The following is a 12,370-nucleotide window of genomic DNA, read 5'->3' as shown; positions in this document are numbered from 1 at the left end:
TATTATACAAAGCTTAGGATAAAATTGCTTTTAAAAGCAAGTTTTAAACATATACTTAATAAATTAAGTATTATTATTGGGGGAGTTACAGGAAAATTTACATATAGGCATGTTTTCATGCTGACATAAGTGATGAAAAAAAATCTCAGCAAAGGAATTGATGATTACTGAGTATTAGGAGTCTAGCAGCATGGGCTCATGAGACATTTGGAGTTAGAGTGCAGTTAGAAACATAAGAGCAGCCATAACAGATGAAACCCAAGGTCCAGGCCATTCAGTATCTTCACTCTCACAGTGGCCAACAGCGTATGGGAACGTTTGGGAAGAGTCAAACTCCAAGTAGAGTGTGAGGAGTATCTCCACCCTCCCAGCTTTCAGCACGCAGTGGCTCTGGACTTTCTGGACAGTGATGGTATAGTTGATGGATTTCTTTTCTGTGAATATATCTCAATTGTTTTTCTAGTGCATGTACAGTTCTGGTGTCCACAGAATTCTGTGGAGATGAGTTCCAAAATTTAAGCCCAGGTTGTATGGAAAAAGGATTTTTGTCTGAGCTGATCCCTTAATAATTTCACTGGATGCCTTCTAGCTCTGCCACTGCCTCCAGACCCTGTGAGGTTGCACCCTGTTGGAGAGGGCACAGTTCACACTGGGGTCACCATTGATTTCTAGCCTCATTCCTACTCACAGTGCTGCCCCGTACCTGCTGCTCCCAATGCTCGTATAAGAGATAGCAAATGATGACACCTACTCCAAGTCTCCAACCCCCGATAATCCCTCCAGCTGTGCCATCTGGACAGGCCTGGGCAATTCAGCTCCTCCGATGTGTCTGGCGTCTGCTGTAGACACCACCTCTGAGGATCACTATGCCTTCTCTAGGTCTGTCTTCTGAGATGGAGAAGGAGGCAAGAAAGAAAAAAATGTAAATTTCAAACTCAAAATTCAGAATTTTAAAAATATATTATGAATTTGGCATACTGAGAGTTTATAGCCCTGTTGATGAAAATAATCAATCATTTCCATCCCAGCAGCCTGTGTTTGTATACAGAGATTTCTAATCCAGACTGTGAAACTGTAGAAGTTTAGTCCTTGTTCAGGTTCCCTGTGCTCTATATTTTAAAAATTAAAAAAAAATAAAAAAATAAAAATTAATTTTTAAATTAAAAAAAAAAAAGAAATTAAATTTTATATTCCAATTGTTTAGTTCAATGTTACAGTCAGACAATTTTTGCATTAAAGATTTAATATGGAAAGAAGGTAATGTAATTTCATTGTAAAGTCTGTGTAAACTGCCCACAGTAGCTCTGTTCATTGAAAAATGTGTTAGATTTACCCTCTCTTTGGTACGGAATTGAACTCTAGCATGACTTCCTGCTGAAATACCTCTGTAAACCTGTTACCAGAATGTTAGTCTCTGCACTATTGAACTATAGTCTATATTGGACTTGGATCTTTTGACTGTCTAATCAGTTTATGTCCCATTAATACAGCCCATTTCCTATGTTTTGGATGTGCTGATTCCACAGATGGCAGCGGTCAGCACCTACCAGTAAATGTTTGTACATTACTTGATAGTCAGGAGAGCTGTGACTCCCAGAGGAAGGCTTGAGTTGATAGCGTCAATTCTTACATCCTCAGGTCAAGGTAACATTAAACTGATGATGATTGCAATTACACTGCTAAGGAGTGATTATCTCAACTAAAGAGAAATTATAAATAAAAATAGCTGGTTTTTTTACGTATCTAGATCTTATGAATCCATGTATACAGTTAATGTTGACCAAACCTGGTGTTTGATGGACAAGTACTGCCAACACAAATTTGGGTTACTCTGTTAGTAGGCCGACAGCTTTCACTTCATGTCCCCCTGATCCTGTGACTGCTCAACAATGCTTTTGGTTCTCCATCCTGACCTGCCTGCAGCAGCACTTGCTGCTCACAAGACAGACATGTTCTGCTCTATGTTGCCCCACATGTACAGATTTTAAATCTTTTGCATTTTTTGCATATCAATATCTGACTGTGTTTCCAGAGGCTGAGTGGAAGCTACCCACTCAACAGCAACACCTGTATTTAACTATTTTGAAAGGAAGCTTTCAGGGCCCTTTTGGAAATGTCAGTGCTTATTCTTGGAAGAGTTGCATCTGATTTTAGCACATTCACAGGCAGCTCCAGGTCTCCCTCCTCTCCAGGTTGGTGTTGCAGTAGCCCCTCATCACCACAGAGAAGCAGAGGCTGATCGCAGCCACAGCCAAAATGGTGTGGAGCGCAGGACAGAGCCTGCTGAGTTCCCTTCCCAGCAGCCTTGGTCATTGACTGTGAAAAAAATATAATCCTCTCCTTCTACAATAGGGAAAATATCTCAGGCAGGAGCTGTGAATAATTTGGTATCTCATCATGACAACGGTTCATACCAGAACCTAGTGAATGACATAGAAAGGAAAGATCTTAGACAGTTATTATTATTTTTCTTTCCATGATAGTTTTAGCTGAATCATGAAGGAATTTGAAACATTGTGGGGAGTGCACTAAAAACAGAAGATGAGCTAAAAGGATTTGGCAGTACTTAAATGCATTTCAGTTCTTCCCCAGACTATGATGCAGTCTATAGAAAATGCAAACACATTTTGCCTGGAGACATCTAGTGCTGCAAATTAGGTGTAAGAGTAAGCTGATACAGTAATCCTGAAAGGCTATATCCAACTTCTCACTGAAATATGCCTCTTCTACTATTAAAAAAAAATACTTTTATTGTTGTAATGCACGTAAAGACAGCTGGGCAGCCAGCTCCAGAGCAGTGCAAAGAGGAGAGCAGCCAAGGCAGGCACCTCCACGCTACAGGCCTGGAGGGCCTCTCCCTGCTAGGCCTGTCCCTGCGGCCTGGCAGTCCATTAGGGACCTGTCCCTCTGTCCTGTCCTGCCCTTGCTGTCTGGTTCCCTTCTCAGCCTGACAAGGAGTGGCTTTGTTGCTTCATTTCTTCAAGTGGCTGTTGAACTTGTTTCTAAGATACTATTGCTAGCAACAACTTCAAGACATGATTCCTTTAGACAGCAATGTCCAGCAGGCGAGAGCTGAACCACCTCTATCAGCCTGTCAGCCATTTACTGCTGTAACGTTCTTTCACTATCTGAACGTGACCTGACTTTACCATTAGTGAAAGAAATTTTAAACTTTTGAAATGAGAACTATAGCGCCTGTAATCCTATAGCTGTAATTGTAGCATAATTTAATACACAAAGTTTCGTAGATATCTACAATAGATGGCTTGTCTGTGATAGACATCTACAAGATAATGGCATGTCTGCTCATGAAGGTCTTGTGAGACTGTATAATTAGACTGTCCTGAAAACCTCCCCCAACTCTGATTGTCCTTAGTGAAAGCTGCCTGGGCCTCTCTTCCTTCACTGTCAGCTCTGAGCTGTGCCAGCAGAACTGCTGCAGTTGTGCTCTGCCTCTAATTGTCTATCTATATAAAGCACATTGTGATTAGTCTTTGTAGGAGCAGTGAAGGTTTAAAAACAATCTTAAGAAACACTGAGTGTCATTGTTCGGTGTGTCTCTTTCATTTGCTGTGGTAAGTAGAACTAAGGTGAACATTTCACCTTAATACTAAAAATACTCCAAAATCAGCTTGAGAGAGCCTAAGATAACCTGGTCTCAGGCCCTGCGTCAAGCAGCATGTCAGAACAGGTATCTCCAGAAGTCCTCTCCATCTAAGACTTTTCTGCAGTTCTACGATTCTAAGTTAATGCACTTGAACTATCACAATAAATCTGACAGGAAAATCACCAGCAATGAGACATTCCCTGAGCAGATTTATGCTGGACTCCAATGATCGTATATGGTCTGTCCTATCAGATGCTATCTGATAGGAGTTCCTATCTATTCTACTCATCAAAAAACAGGTGGATGCTACATGTTACACAGCTCAGTGAAGGAAAGCTTTCTACTACATTGCAGTTCCAGTTGTACAGTTGTATTAATTAAGGGAGACATCTCTGGACAGGGGGGTATGTTGGCAAATTAAATGGCTGCAGCTTTAAGAAAAGAAGAAAAGATGTGGGAAGACAGCATCAGTATAAATTAATTGCTTTCTTTTTTTTTTTTTTTTTTTTTTTTTTTCATTTAGCCTCTCAGGAAAAGAACAATTCTTTCAGATTCAGAGATACTTGAAGAATATTATATGCGTAATTCACTTTTGTAATGTGGTGTTTTTTCAGTGAAAAGAACATCCACAGATTCAGTCACTCAAGTGATCCTTTTCAGTCCCTTGCTTTAATGGATCTATGGAAAAGTTATAACTAAAATTGGTTCCAGTTTATGAGTGGTGGCTTTGCAAACTTCAACTTTATGTAAGTCCAGGGATCAACTCTTGTGAGAAAAGCAACACAGCAGAATATGAAGCCTGTTATTTTTGGTAGGGTGTGCAGTGCTGAGCTCCATGTCTCTATTCTGATCTCTGAACATCTGCTGTAAGCCACGGCTTTCTCATAGCTCTCAAAAATGGTTTGTGCCAACCAACACAAAGCATCAAGCAAGTTGTCAGTTAAGTAACTGGCATTTTTTCCAGCTACATGCCATCAACTAGAAGCCACTGTGGTACAAAGGAGTTTTAATTTGGATGATGAGAGAAATTTCATCCCTCACTATGAGTTATTTCTGAACATTGAGTCAACCAGGCCTTGAACATCTAGTATATTCTCACCTTCTAGGCTAGACGTTTTTCATAAACTAACTGGCTTGTGCATTTGCCTCTGTTCAGAAATATCCCGGTATTCTGATAATGTGTTAACTATTTTCATTTGTATGAATCCAAACCTTGACTTTCAGGTTTGTTCTGCTGTGCACAGCCTCTGCATTATTTTTACCCATTATCCCTACTCCTTCCCCCGCCTTCCCTACTGGCACAGATGGAGAAATACTCAGTGGCTTTAGAATAAATCTGTGATGAACTGTGAAAATCCTTGATCCTTTCAGTGGCCTGGACCAGAAGTGTGTTTTCAAATTCCTTTGAGTTTTGGTTTCAGAGCCTCAGCTCTGAATTCTGCTGCTTGTCTGTTTCCTTACTGCAGTCTGTCAGGGCAGGCTCAAGTTACTCTTCTCTGTGCATTTTACCTGTTTGCTCTTCATCCTGACTGGTTGTAGTTCTACTGAGAGAGTTCACAGGTCTTCCAAAAAGCTGATGAAAATTCACTTGCTCTCTACAGCTAGCCTTATCCCAGATTAATCTGTCTCTTCGAAGTGCCATACCAGTCAGGACTTGCCTTGTTTTCTTTCTTTCCAATTGTTTGTAATGGTTACCAGGAGATTGATCCAATGCTCTTTGGCTGTGGGCTTAGAGCTGTGCTTACAGCATAGTCCTTTGACCTGCCTACAGCATTGTCTGTCCAGGGACGCAGCTTTAGCATCAAGAGCACCTTTGCTGCAAGAGCTCTGCTGTGCTGCTTTGCAGTGGTCAGGAGCTCTGAGCAAATGGGTAGGTTACGTTAATGGTCACTTATATTGTTTCATATACTTCTCATTAAGATGAAATTAAAAGTGAAAATCAAGCAGATTCACCAGAATGTTACTGGTATGATTGACCGAATTGTTTTCCTGGTCTTAAAAGAAGGCACAGATTTTGTAACCCAAAGTAGGATTTGGGACTCTGAATTTTAGCCTTCTAAAAGCGAAGTGACTAGGCTGAGCCATCTTTACTTTTTCTAGGGTTGACAGAGACAAAATGTCATCTCTAGTAGATGCTATATTGCACTTAAGTGGGACAGAACGAAACATGCTCTGATGTGTCAAGCTGTCGGGAGCCCAGATTGCTGGCTTAAATGCATTGAACTTCTCAGTGTCTGAAGTTATCTAAGATGGATCCCACCAGAAGAGTTTGCAGTCTAAATATGAACTAGCCTAAGGTGCAAACTGCACTTAGCACGCCAGATATGCTTCAAGAAAGTGTAGGCATCTATGTAGCATCGTCATCAAAAAATCTTCCTGGAAGAGGTTTAGAAAAGGATTTGGAAGAGCAAAGGCGGTTGTGTGATACGTGAGAAGAGGAGAGCAGTTCTGGCACACTGTAACAGAGACGGAATTATTGCATCCACCCCTCCAGCTACCTCCACCCCCAAAATCTGAAAACTTCCTGATTTGTGTTCATCAATAATTAAGAGCCCATCAGCAATACTCAGAGGGAGCTTGCATTGCACTTCTGAGCAGCCAGATAGTAATGTACGGTGGAGAGATCCTCTCTTTCAAATCCCAGGGCTCCAGGCCATGCAATGCTAGTATTGCGTTTTCAATTAGCTTCTGAGTGAATGCTTGGCATATGCAGAAGTGAACTGGTGCACAATTAGCTTATTGTTCCTTTTAGCTTTGTGCTGAGAGGATCTGAAGGACTGGAGAAGAAAGGGGAGAGGGGAGTGGGGAAAAAATAGTCAAGCCAGCGGCATCTCTGTGGATGTGGAATAAGGGAGCTGCTCAGCTCACACAGATCCACTTGCTAAGTCGGGAATTACAGCTGTTACTGAGGAGCACACAGCGTGGCTTTAGGGAGGGCGCCGGGGAGAGCCGCAGAACAAGGCTCTGTTCTCAGGCGCTCCAGGCTCTGCTTTCGCCTGCCTCACCTCAGCATTGCGATGGAGCCCAACAGCCCCAAAAAGATCCAGTTTGCTGTGCCACTGTTTCAGAGTCAAATAGATCCCGAAGCAGCTGAGCAGGTAAGCAGACAAGTTTCTCTCACGGTTTTGAGGGAAAGGGGTAGAATGGGTGCAAGATGTAGGGTGGTAACAGGTCATACTTATGGCCTAAATGCTTTTCCAACTTATATTAGCTTAACTACAGACCAAATGTTCTGGAAGTTACAGCACTGTTTGGATACATGCAAAAAGAGAGTTGGATATATCCTCCAGCCCTTTATCTTGGGTAGGTTTATTCAGTATGTGTTTTCTGTGCTTTTCCTGTAACTGGACCTTGTGCTCTAATGCATACGCTCCACTTGAATACACATTCTCAATAAACTTAAGAAGATTATTTTTATATAAAGCAAAACATGAAGTTTATAATAGGTACCTAATGAGACATATTGCACAGTCCAGTTAGAAGACAGCTTATTTACCATTCATTTTAACATGATAAAATGAGTTACATTTTGCACAATTTATCCTTTCAGTTATATCCTGTATTTTACATGATTAGTATAGTCTTATTTATATCATTGTTAAAATGTTTTACATATTTTAAAGATATGTATGTAAGTGTAGAAATATGTCTGGATGTAGAATTGTATGTATGAGATTAATATGTATACTATTTTAGGTTTTGACTCCCATACACATACACAGATATATGTAATATATATAAAACAATACAGCAGTCTATGGAGGAAATTTGTTTTTCTGTACACATGGTTATTATGTACAGCTATGCATAGATGTACATAAAGAAGAACAAACATAAGCTTAGGAGAAAATCTGGATAAATTGTAATTAGGTCACCCAGTATATTTCTCTCAGTGCAAGTACTTCTCGACATTTGCTTCTATTTTTGTAAGTCTAGTTTTAGATGATACCAGGGGAATAGCATAACCTTGACAGTTCTGTGTTAACGACAAAAGTATTGGCACCTTTAGGACAGGTATCTTGTTTCCTGAATATTCTGATGTGAGCCTTTGCCAGAAAGCAATGGCTTGTGAGTGACCACTGAATGAAGAAGTACTAGAAGGGTGCAGGAGAGAATTGCTGCAGGTCTTCATTTTGTCCATTGGTACTTCTGAACTATAAAATGTCCGTGCCTTATGAAAAGCCCTGCATTGAATTCAAGCAGGCTGTGTTCTGATATTTTTTTTTTCTGAAATCTGTAAGAATCATACTATTTGGATTTCACTGGATTCCCATGGCTTTTGAAATGCTGTGCCACAAATTCTGCCTAGATTTTAAGGGTAATCATTTTGTTGTTGTTGTGAGTTTAATTCCAAGTGCTATTCATTTATGCTGTGGAGGTGTGATGAAATTAAATTAGTAAATACTGCTGTCAGATACATTTACTCTAATCTGGTATAACCCCATTAAACCTGATGATGTAATTTTCCATTTACACCTCTGAAAGCAAAATTTGAACCCAGCTCACTACAGAGCTCAGCAATTAAAAAAGAACAAATGCACTGACATTGAGCACTTGTGTCAGTGTGGTTTCTAGCTGAAATACCCAGTCTCTCTCTTGAATTCAATAGAATATTGATAGTCTGGAAGTTTTAGCGTAGCAACTTTCAATGCAAATATGTCCATTATAGAAGGGTAGTCCAATATCATGTAGTTCAATCAGTGTTAATGGAACAAAAAAAAAAGCTTAGTCAAATAAACTTTGAATAAGAAGAACTGAATACGATTTCTATTCAGAATTACATATTGATAGGTAAATATCTAAGCTAGTGCTATTTGGAAACATTCTTTTTAAAGTCTTGACTATTATTTTCTTTAGTTAAAGAACAACAACACCACTTCTGGCCACAGTTTAGAAATATAAATTCATCAGAAAACACATATACAATGTCAGCTCTCAAGTGTGCTTCAAAAAAAATCATATTCATAATTGCTTGTGAGAGCTATAACAGCAGTAGCTATTTGAATATATAAGTTCACAAACTACTGCAGTTATTTTCCTGAAACAAAGGTAAATACCAATTATTTTAAGATATAACCAAAACATATCAGCAATGAATGTCCAAAAACTTATACAAGAGGGATCTCCCCTGTGTTTTCCATATACAAGCATCAGTATGACCCTGATCATTGTCAGTCCAGAAGAACAGTCAGAAAGACAGCAATGTGCTGCTGTTCCTTTAAATATTTTCTTTTTTAACTTTGCCTGGTTTACAGTCAGGAGGACATCAGATGGCTTGTTTGTTTTGCTTTGAGTGTGGGGTGATTGGTGGGCCCTGATGACTCTCCTTGGTTTGTGCACGTTACAGATCAGGAAAAGAAGGCCTACGCCAGCATCACTCGTCATCATGAATGATCATGTGCCCCCGGGTAAGTGCCAGCATACTTTCTAAACTATTGAATTTGTGTATTTGGGATTGTCTGCAAAATGGTTAGTTAATGAACTACATGATTTTAAAAATCCAGCAGTAATTTCAAAGTACTAAATATTAAATAATGGACCATAGAACAGTTTGGAGTAAAAAACATGAATCCATGTAAATCTTGGCCTCCAGATGATGGCAATAATTTCAGTATTTTATACTTCCCTATGTTTTGTTGTATGTACAAGGAGAGTAAACATGATCCTTAAGACATAATATGAGTCCTTAAGACATAATTTGAGCCCTTAAGACAGAATTTGAAACACATTACCTACTTCACTTCACATCAAACTTTTATCTTATATAGCCCTCTGCAACATTATTTTCCTGCCTTATCTCTTCATTCTTTAAAAAGCAGTTCAGGCTTTTTCTCACTGATATATCTTTTAGATCATTGCTGTATGCACTGGTAAAATTAAATGTAAAATTAAACCATCTTAGCTCTACTGGGATCTCCTCTTACTGCAGTGTGCTGATGCTCTCCCAATCTGATTAATGTCACCAGTAGCTGAAATTCCTGAGAAATGCGCTGAGAGAAGCATTTAAAGAACCCTGCTCTTGAGGTTGAGATCATTGCAGCATAGCTCAGATTAGGGATGTTCAAGCATGGCATATGGTTAAGGTTATATTATTTTGACACTGCAAGTGGCCCATGCATTTGCTGCAGGGCTAATGCTGATCCCAGTTTGGAGAGTAGCATTCTGGCCCATGTTTCAGGCAGTTCAGCTCTCAGTAATGATGCATGAAAGATCTACCTCAGACCAACTTTCCTTAGGTTAATGGGATACAGTGCCTGTGTTGCTAGGACTTAATTTAAAGCAAACTCACCTTGACTGATAATCTCTTTTGCAATTCACTTTGTACAGTTTGTACTGTCATATTTCCTTTTATAAACAGATACTTGGTAGAGTACCAAATCAAAACCAAACAAAGAATAAGAACTCTTTTTAATTTACAGGAAATTTTAGTGTAAACAAAGTGGTGCATGTCTGTTATCTCCTTTCCTGCAATGTTCATAATAAATCTTTAAATAAATCATTTTTATTATCAGTTAGGATTGCTGCAAGTATCAGTAAACTTCCATGTAAACCCAAGAGCTAGTATTCGTCCATTTCACCTATGTTTATTCATGGATATGTTATCCCCTCTTATTAGGTACCAGAAAACCAGTATTGATGAAAGTTCTTTGGTTAGATTAAAATCTTGTCTTTTTATTTTTTTTTTAATTTTATACAGAGTAAGACAAAAATAACAAAATTATAAGCACCTTCATTTTCCTTTCCCCCTTCATGTTGTTTCTGCATGAGTATGTGCATATGTGTTTCCATATGGCATGCTTGATATGGGCAAGTGTTTTGAAAGGAGCGTGCACATGTAGCTATGTAAACCCACTGAATACAAGATCCACAAAGCCAAATTGGAAAGTCAGATTATAGATTTGCAATGGGAGTATGAATCGTATATAAATTCATTACGGGTGTGATCTTGCAAGGTGCCAGGCAACTTCTGAAATTATTGTATACCTTCAACTTTCAGAGGAGTCAGCAAGTCCTAGAGACTCTTGCCAACTTGCAGATTAAACTCCTACTGCTAGTTTGCTACTTGATTTTGAATACAGCTCAATGATATAACAAATAATGATTCATCTCCAAACAATGGTTAATTCTTTAATGCTCGTGTTTACAGTAAATAAAATAACAGTAGTAAGGGTGAAAACTTGACACTACCACAATTTTCATTAAAAGCATGATTTTGTAAATATATGAGAAAAATGAGCAACAGAGAATTGAAGTGATATTTTCAAAGATAACTATTAAATTAGAACTGGACTAAACTAGAATCCTGTCTCTTTATTTTTGCCCACTGAAGTACTTCAATTCCCTCATTAGTAACAGATAGTGAAGTATATGCTTCCAAGGGCATGAAATGCATGACCCAGTGCAATTCTAAATGTTCAGATGCCCACGCAAAGTTTACTCAAATTATCTAAACTTCTTTTATTTTGAAAATCAGAGAGAGGCATTTTCTAAGAATCAGACTTTTCTATAGCCTTCTGTTGCATCTGCTCTTGATTGCAGCATGAAAAAAGTAGCATTTTTGTGGCATTCTGGATATAGACCCATCTGGAAACCAGAAAGGAGTAAAATGATTTTGGACATTTCAAAACTTTATAATAAATTACGTTTGAGTTGTGCCATACATAGATCTAAAACAGTCACTTTCCTCTAAGTCTTCTCATCCAGCCCTGATGTCTACAACAGATTTGAGAGGAATCTGTCTTCACGCATGTAGGTAAGGACCATTGTACTATAAAGTGAAGATGGAATGGCTACTAAGGATAAGTAATTTAAAACAGCATTTGGAGATGACAACTACTTCAAAACTTTAAGAGTCCCCTTGGCTTCCCTGCCCAAGGAGACAGTAAATGCCAGACCACACTAAATGATTTACAGGCAGGTGGTAGATGTGACTGCAGAAGCAAATATCAAGACCATAGTATCATTGATTGGTGCATTTGTTCCTGCTTACTCTGGTTGGCATCATATATAATTTCAAAGACAGCAAAAGAGAAATTTAAATAGTGACAGTATCAATAATGATTGCAGTGGACATCACGGGCTTCTGAAGCAACATAGTGATGAAAAAAAACTCAACTTTTTCTGTATGTGTTCTGTAAAGTGCTTTATTGTGGATTATGTCACATCTCAGCAGAGAAGTTAGCACTAGAAAAATTGAGACTCAAGTTATGAAGTGATTCACCTTAAGAGTAATTGTTGCCATCAATTGAGCTGTATTTTTTCTGAGAATCTGATATTTGATTTCATAATATCTAATTGGTTTTACTATTATTTGAAATTACAAGACCGTTTTACTATCTGTGAGAGCAGAGCCTAATTTTAGTGGGCAGAACTACAGAAACTTGCAGTGTCTCATCCTAAACAGCATGCCTGTATAGATTACCAAGGAAACCCAGTCATATCCTGCTATAGCAACAGTTGCACAATCCCGATCCTTTAAAAAAAGGATGTAAGCATGTGGTTAGTTTTAAAGACACTTTTACCTGTCATGCTGCAGAAGAGCTTAATCCAAAAATTGCTAAAAGCTCTCCTGCTTCCTCTTTCTCTTGCAGTATCATTGAAGCCAACAGAAACTGAAAATTACATACCTGGAAAGCAACCTTTTCTTTAATGCCATAATACACTCACAATCTCCTGTCTCCTTACCAAGTATAGGAGAATATTTATGAAAATCAGTTCTTACTATCTGAAATACAGGTCTATCCATGCTTTAAACCAGCAGTG

At 38.7% G+C, this 12,370-nt stretch overlaps 1 protein-coding gene across 1 annotated transcript in view; it reads left to right on the top strand.

The window, feature by feature from the left end:
• Positions 1–6,447: 6,447 nt before the first annotated feature.
• Positions 6,448–12,370, top strand: part of PPP1R1C (protein phosphatase 1 regulatory inhibitor subunit 1C) — a 46,082-nt gene continuing 40,159 nt past the window's right edge. The window contains exons 1-2 of the mRNA XM_082763620.1: positions 6,448–6,705; positions 8,955–9,015. Of these exons, the coding sequence (XP_082619746.1) occupies positions 6,625–6,705; positions 8,955–9,015 (142 nt within the window). The 5' untranslated portion in view covers positions 6,448–6,624. The remainder of the gene's footprint in view (positions 6,706–8,954; positions 9,016–12,370) is intronic.

The sequence above is a fragment of the Aythya marila genome (genome assembly GCF_965140915.1).
Source record: "Aythya marila genome assembly, chromosome: 6".
Classification (NCBI taxonomy): domain Eukaryota; kingdom Metazoa; phylum Chordata; class Aves; order Anseriformes; family Anatidae; genus Aythya; species Aythya marila.
Note: the sequence above shows the minus strand (reverse complement) of the source record. Positions and strands in the feature narration are given on the sequence as shown.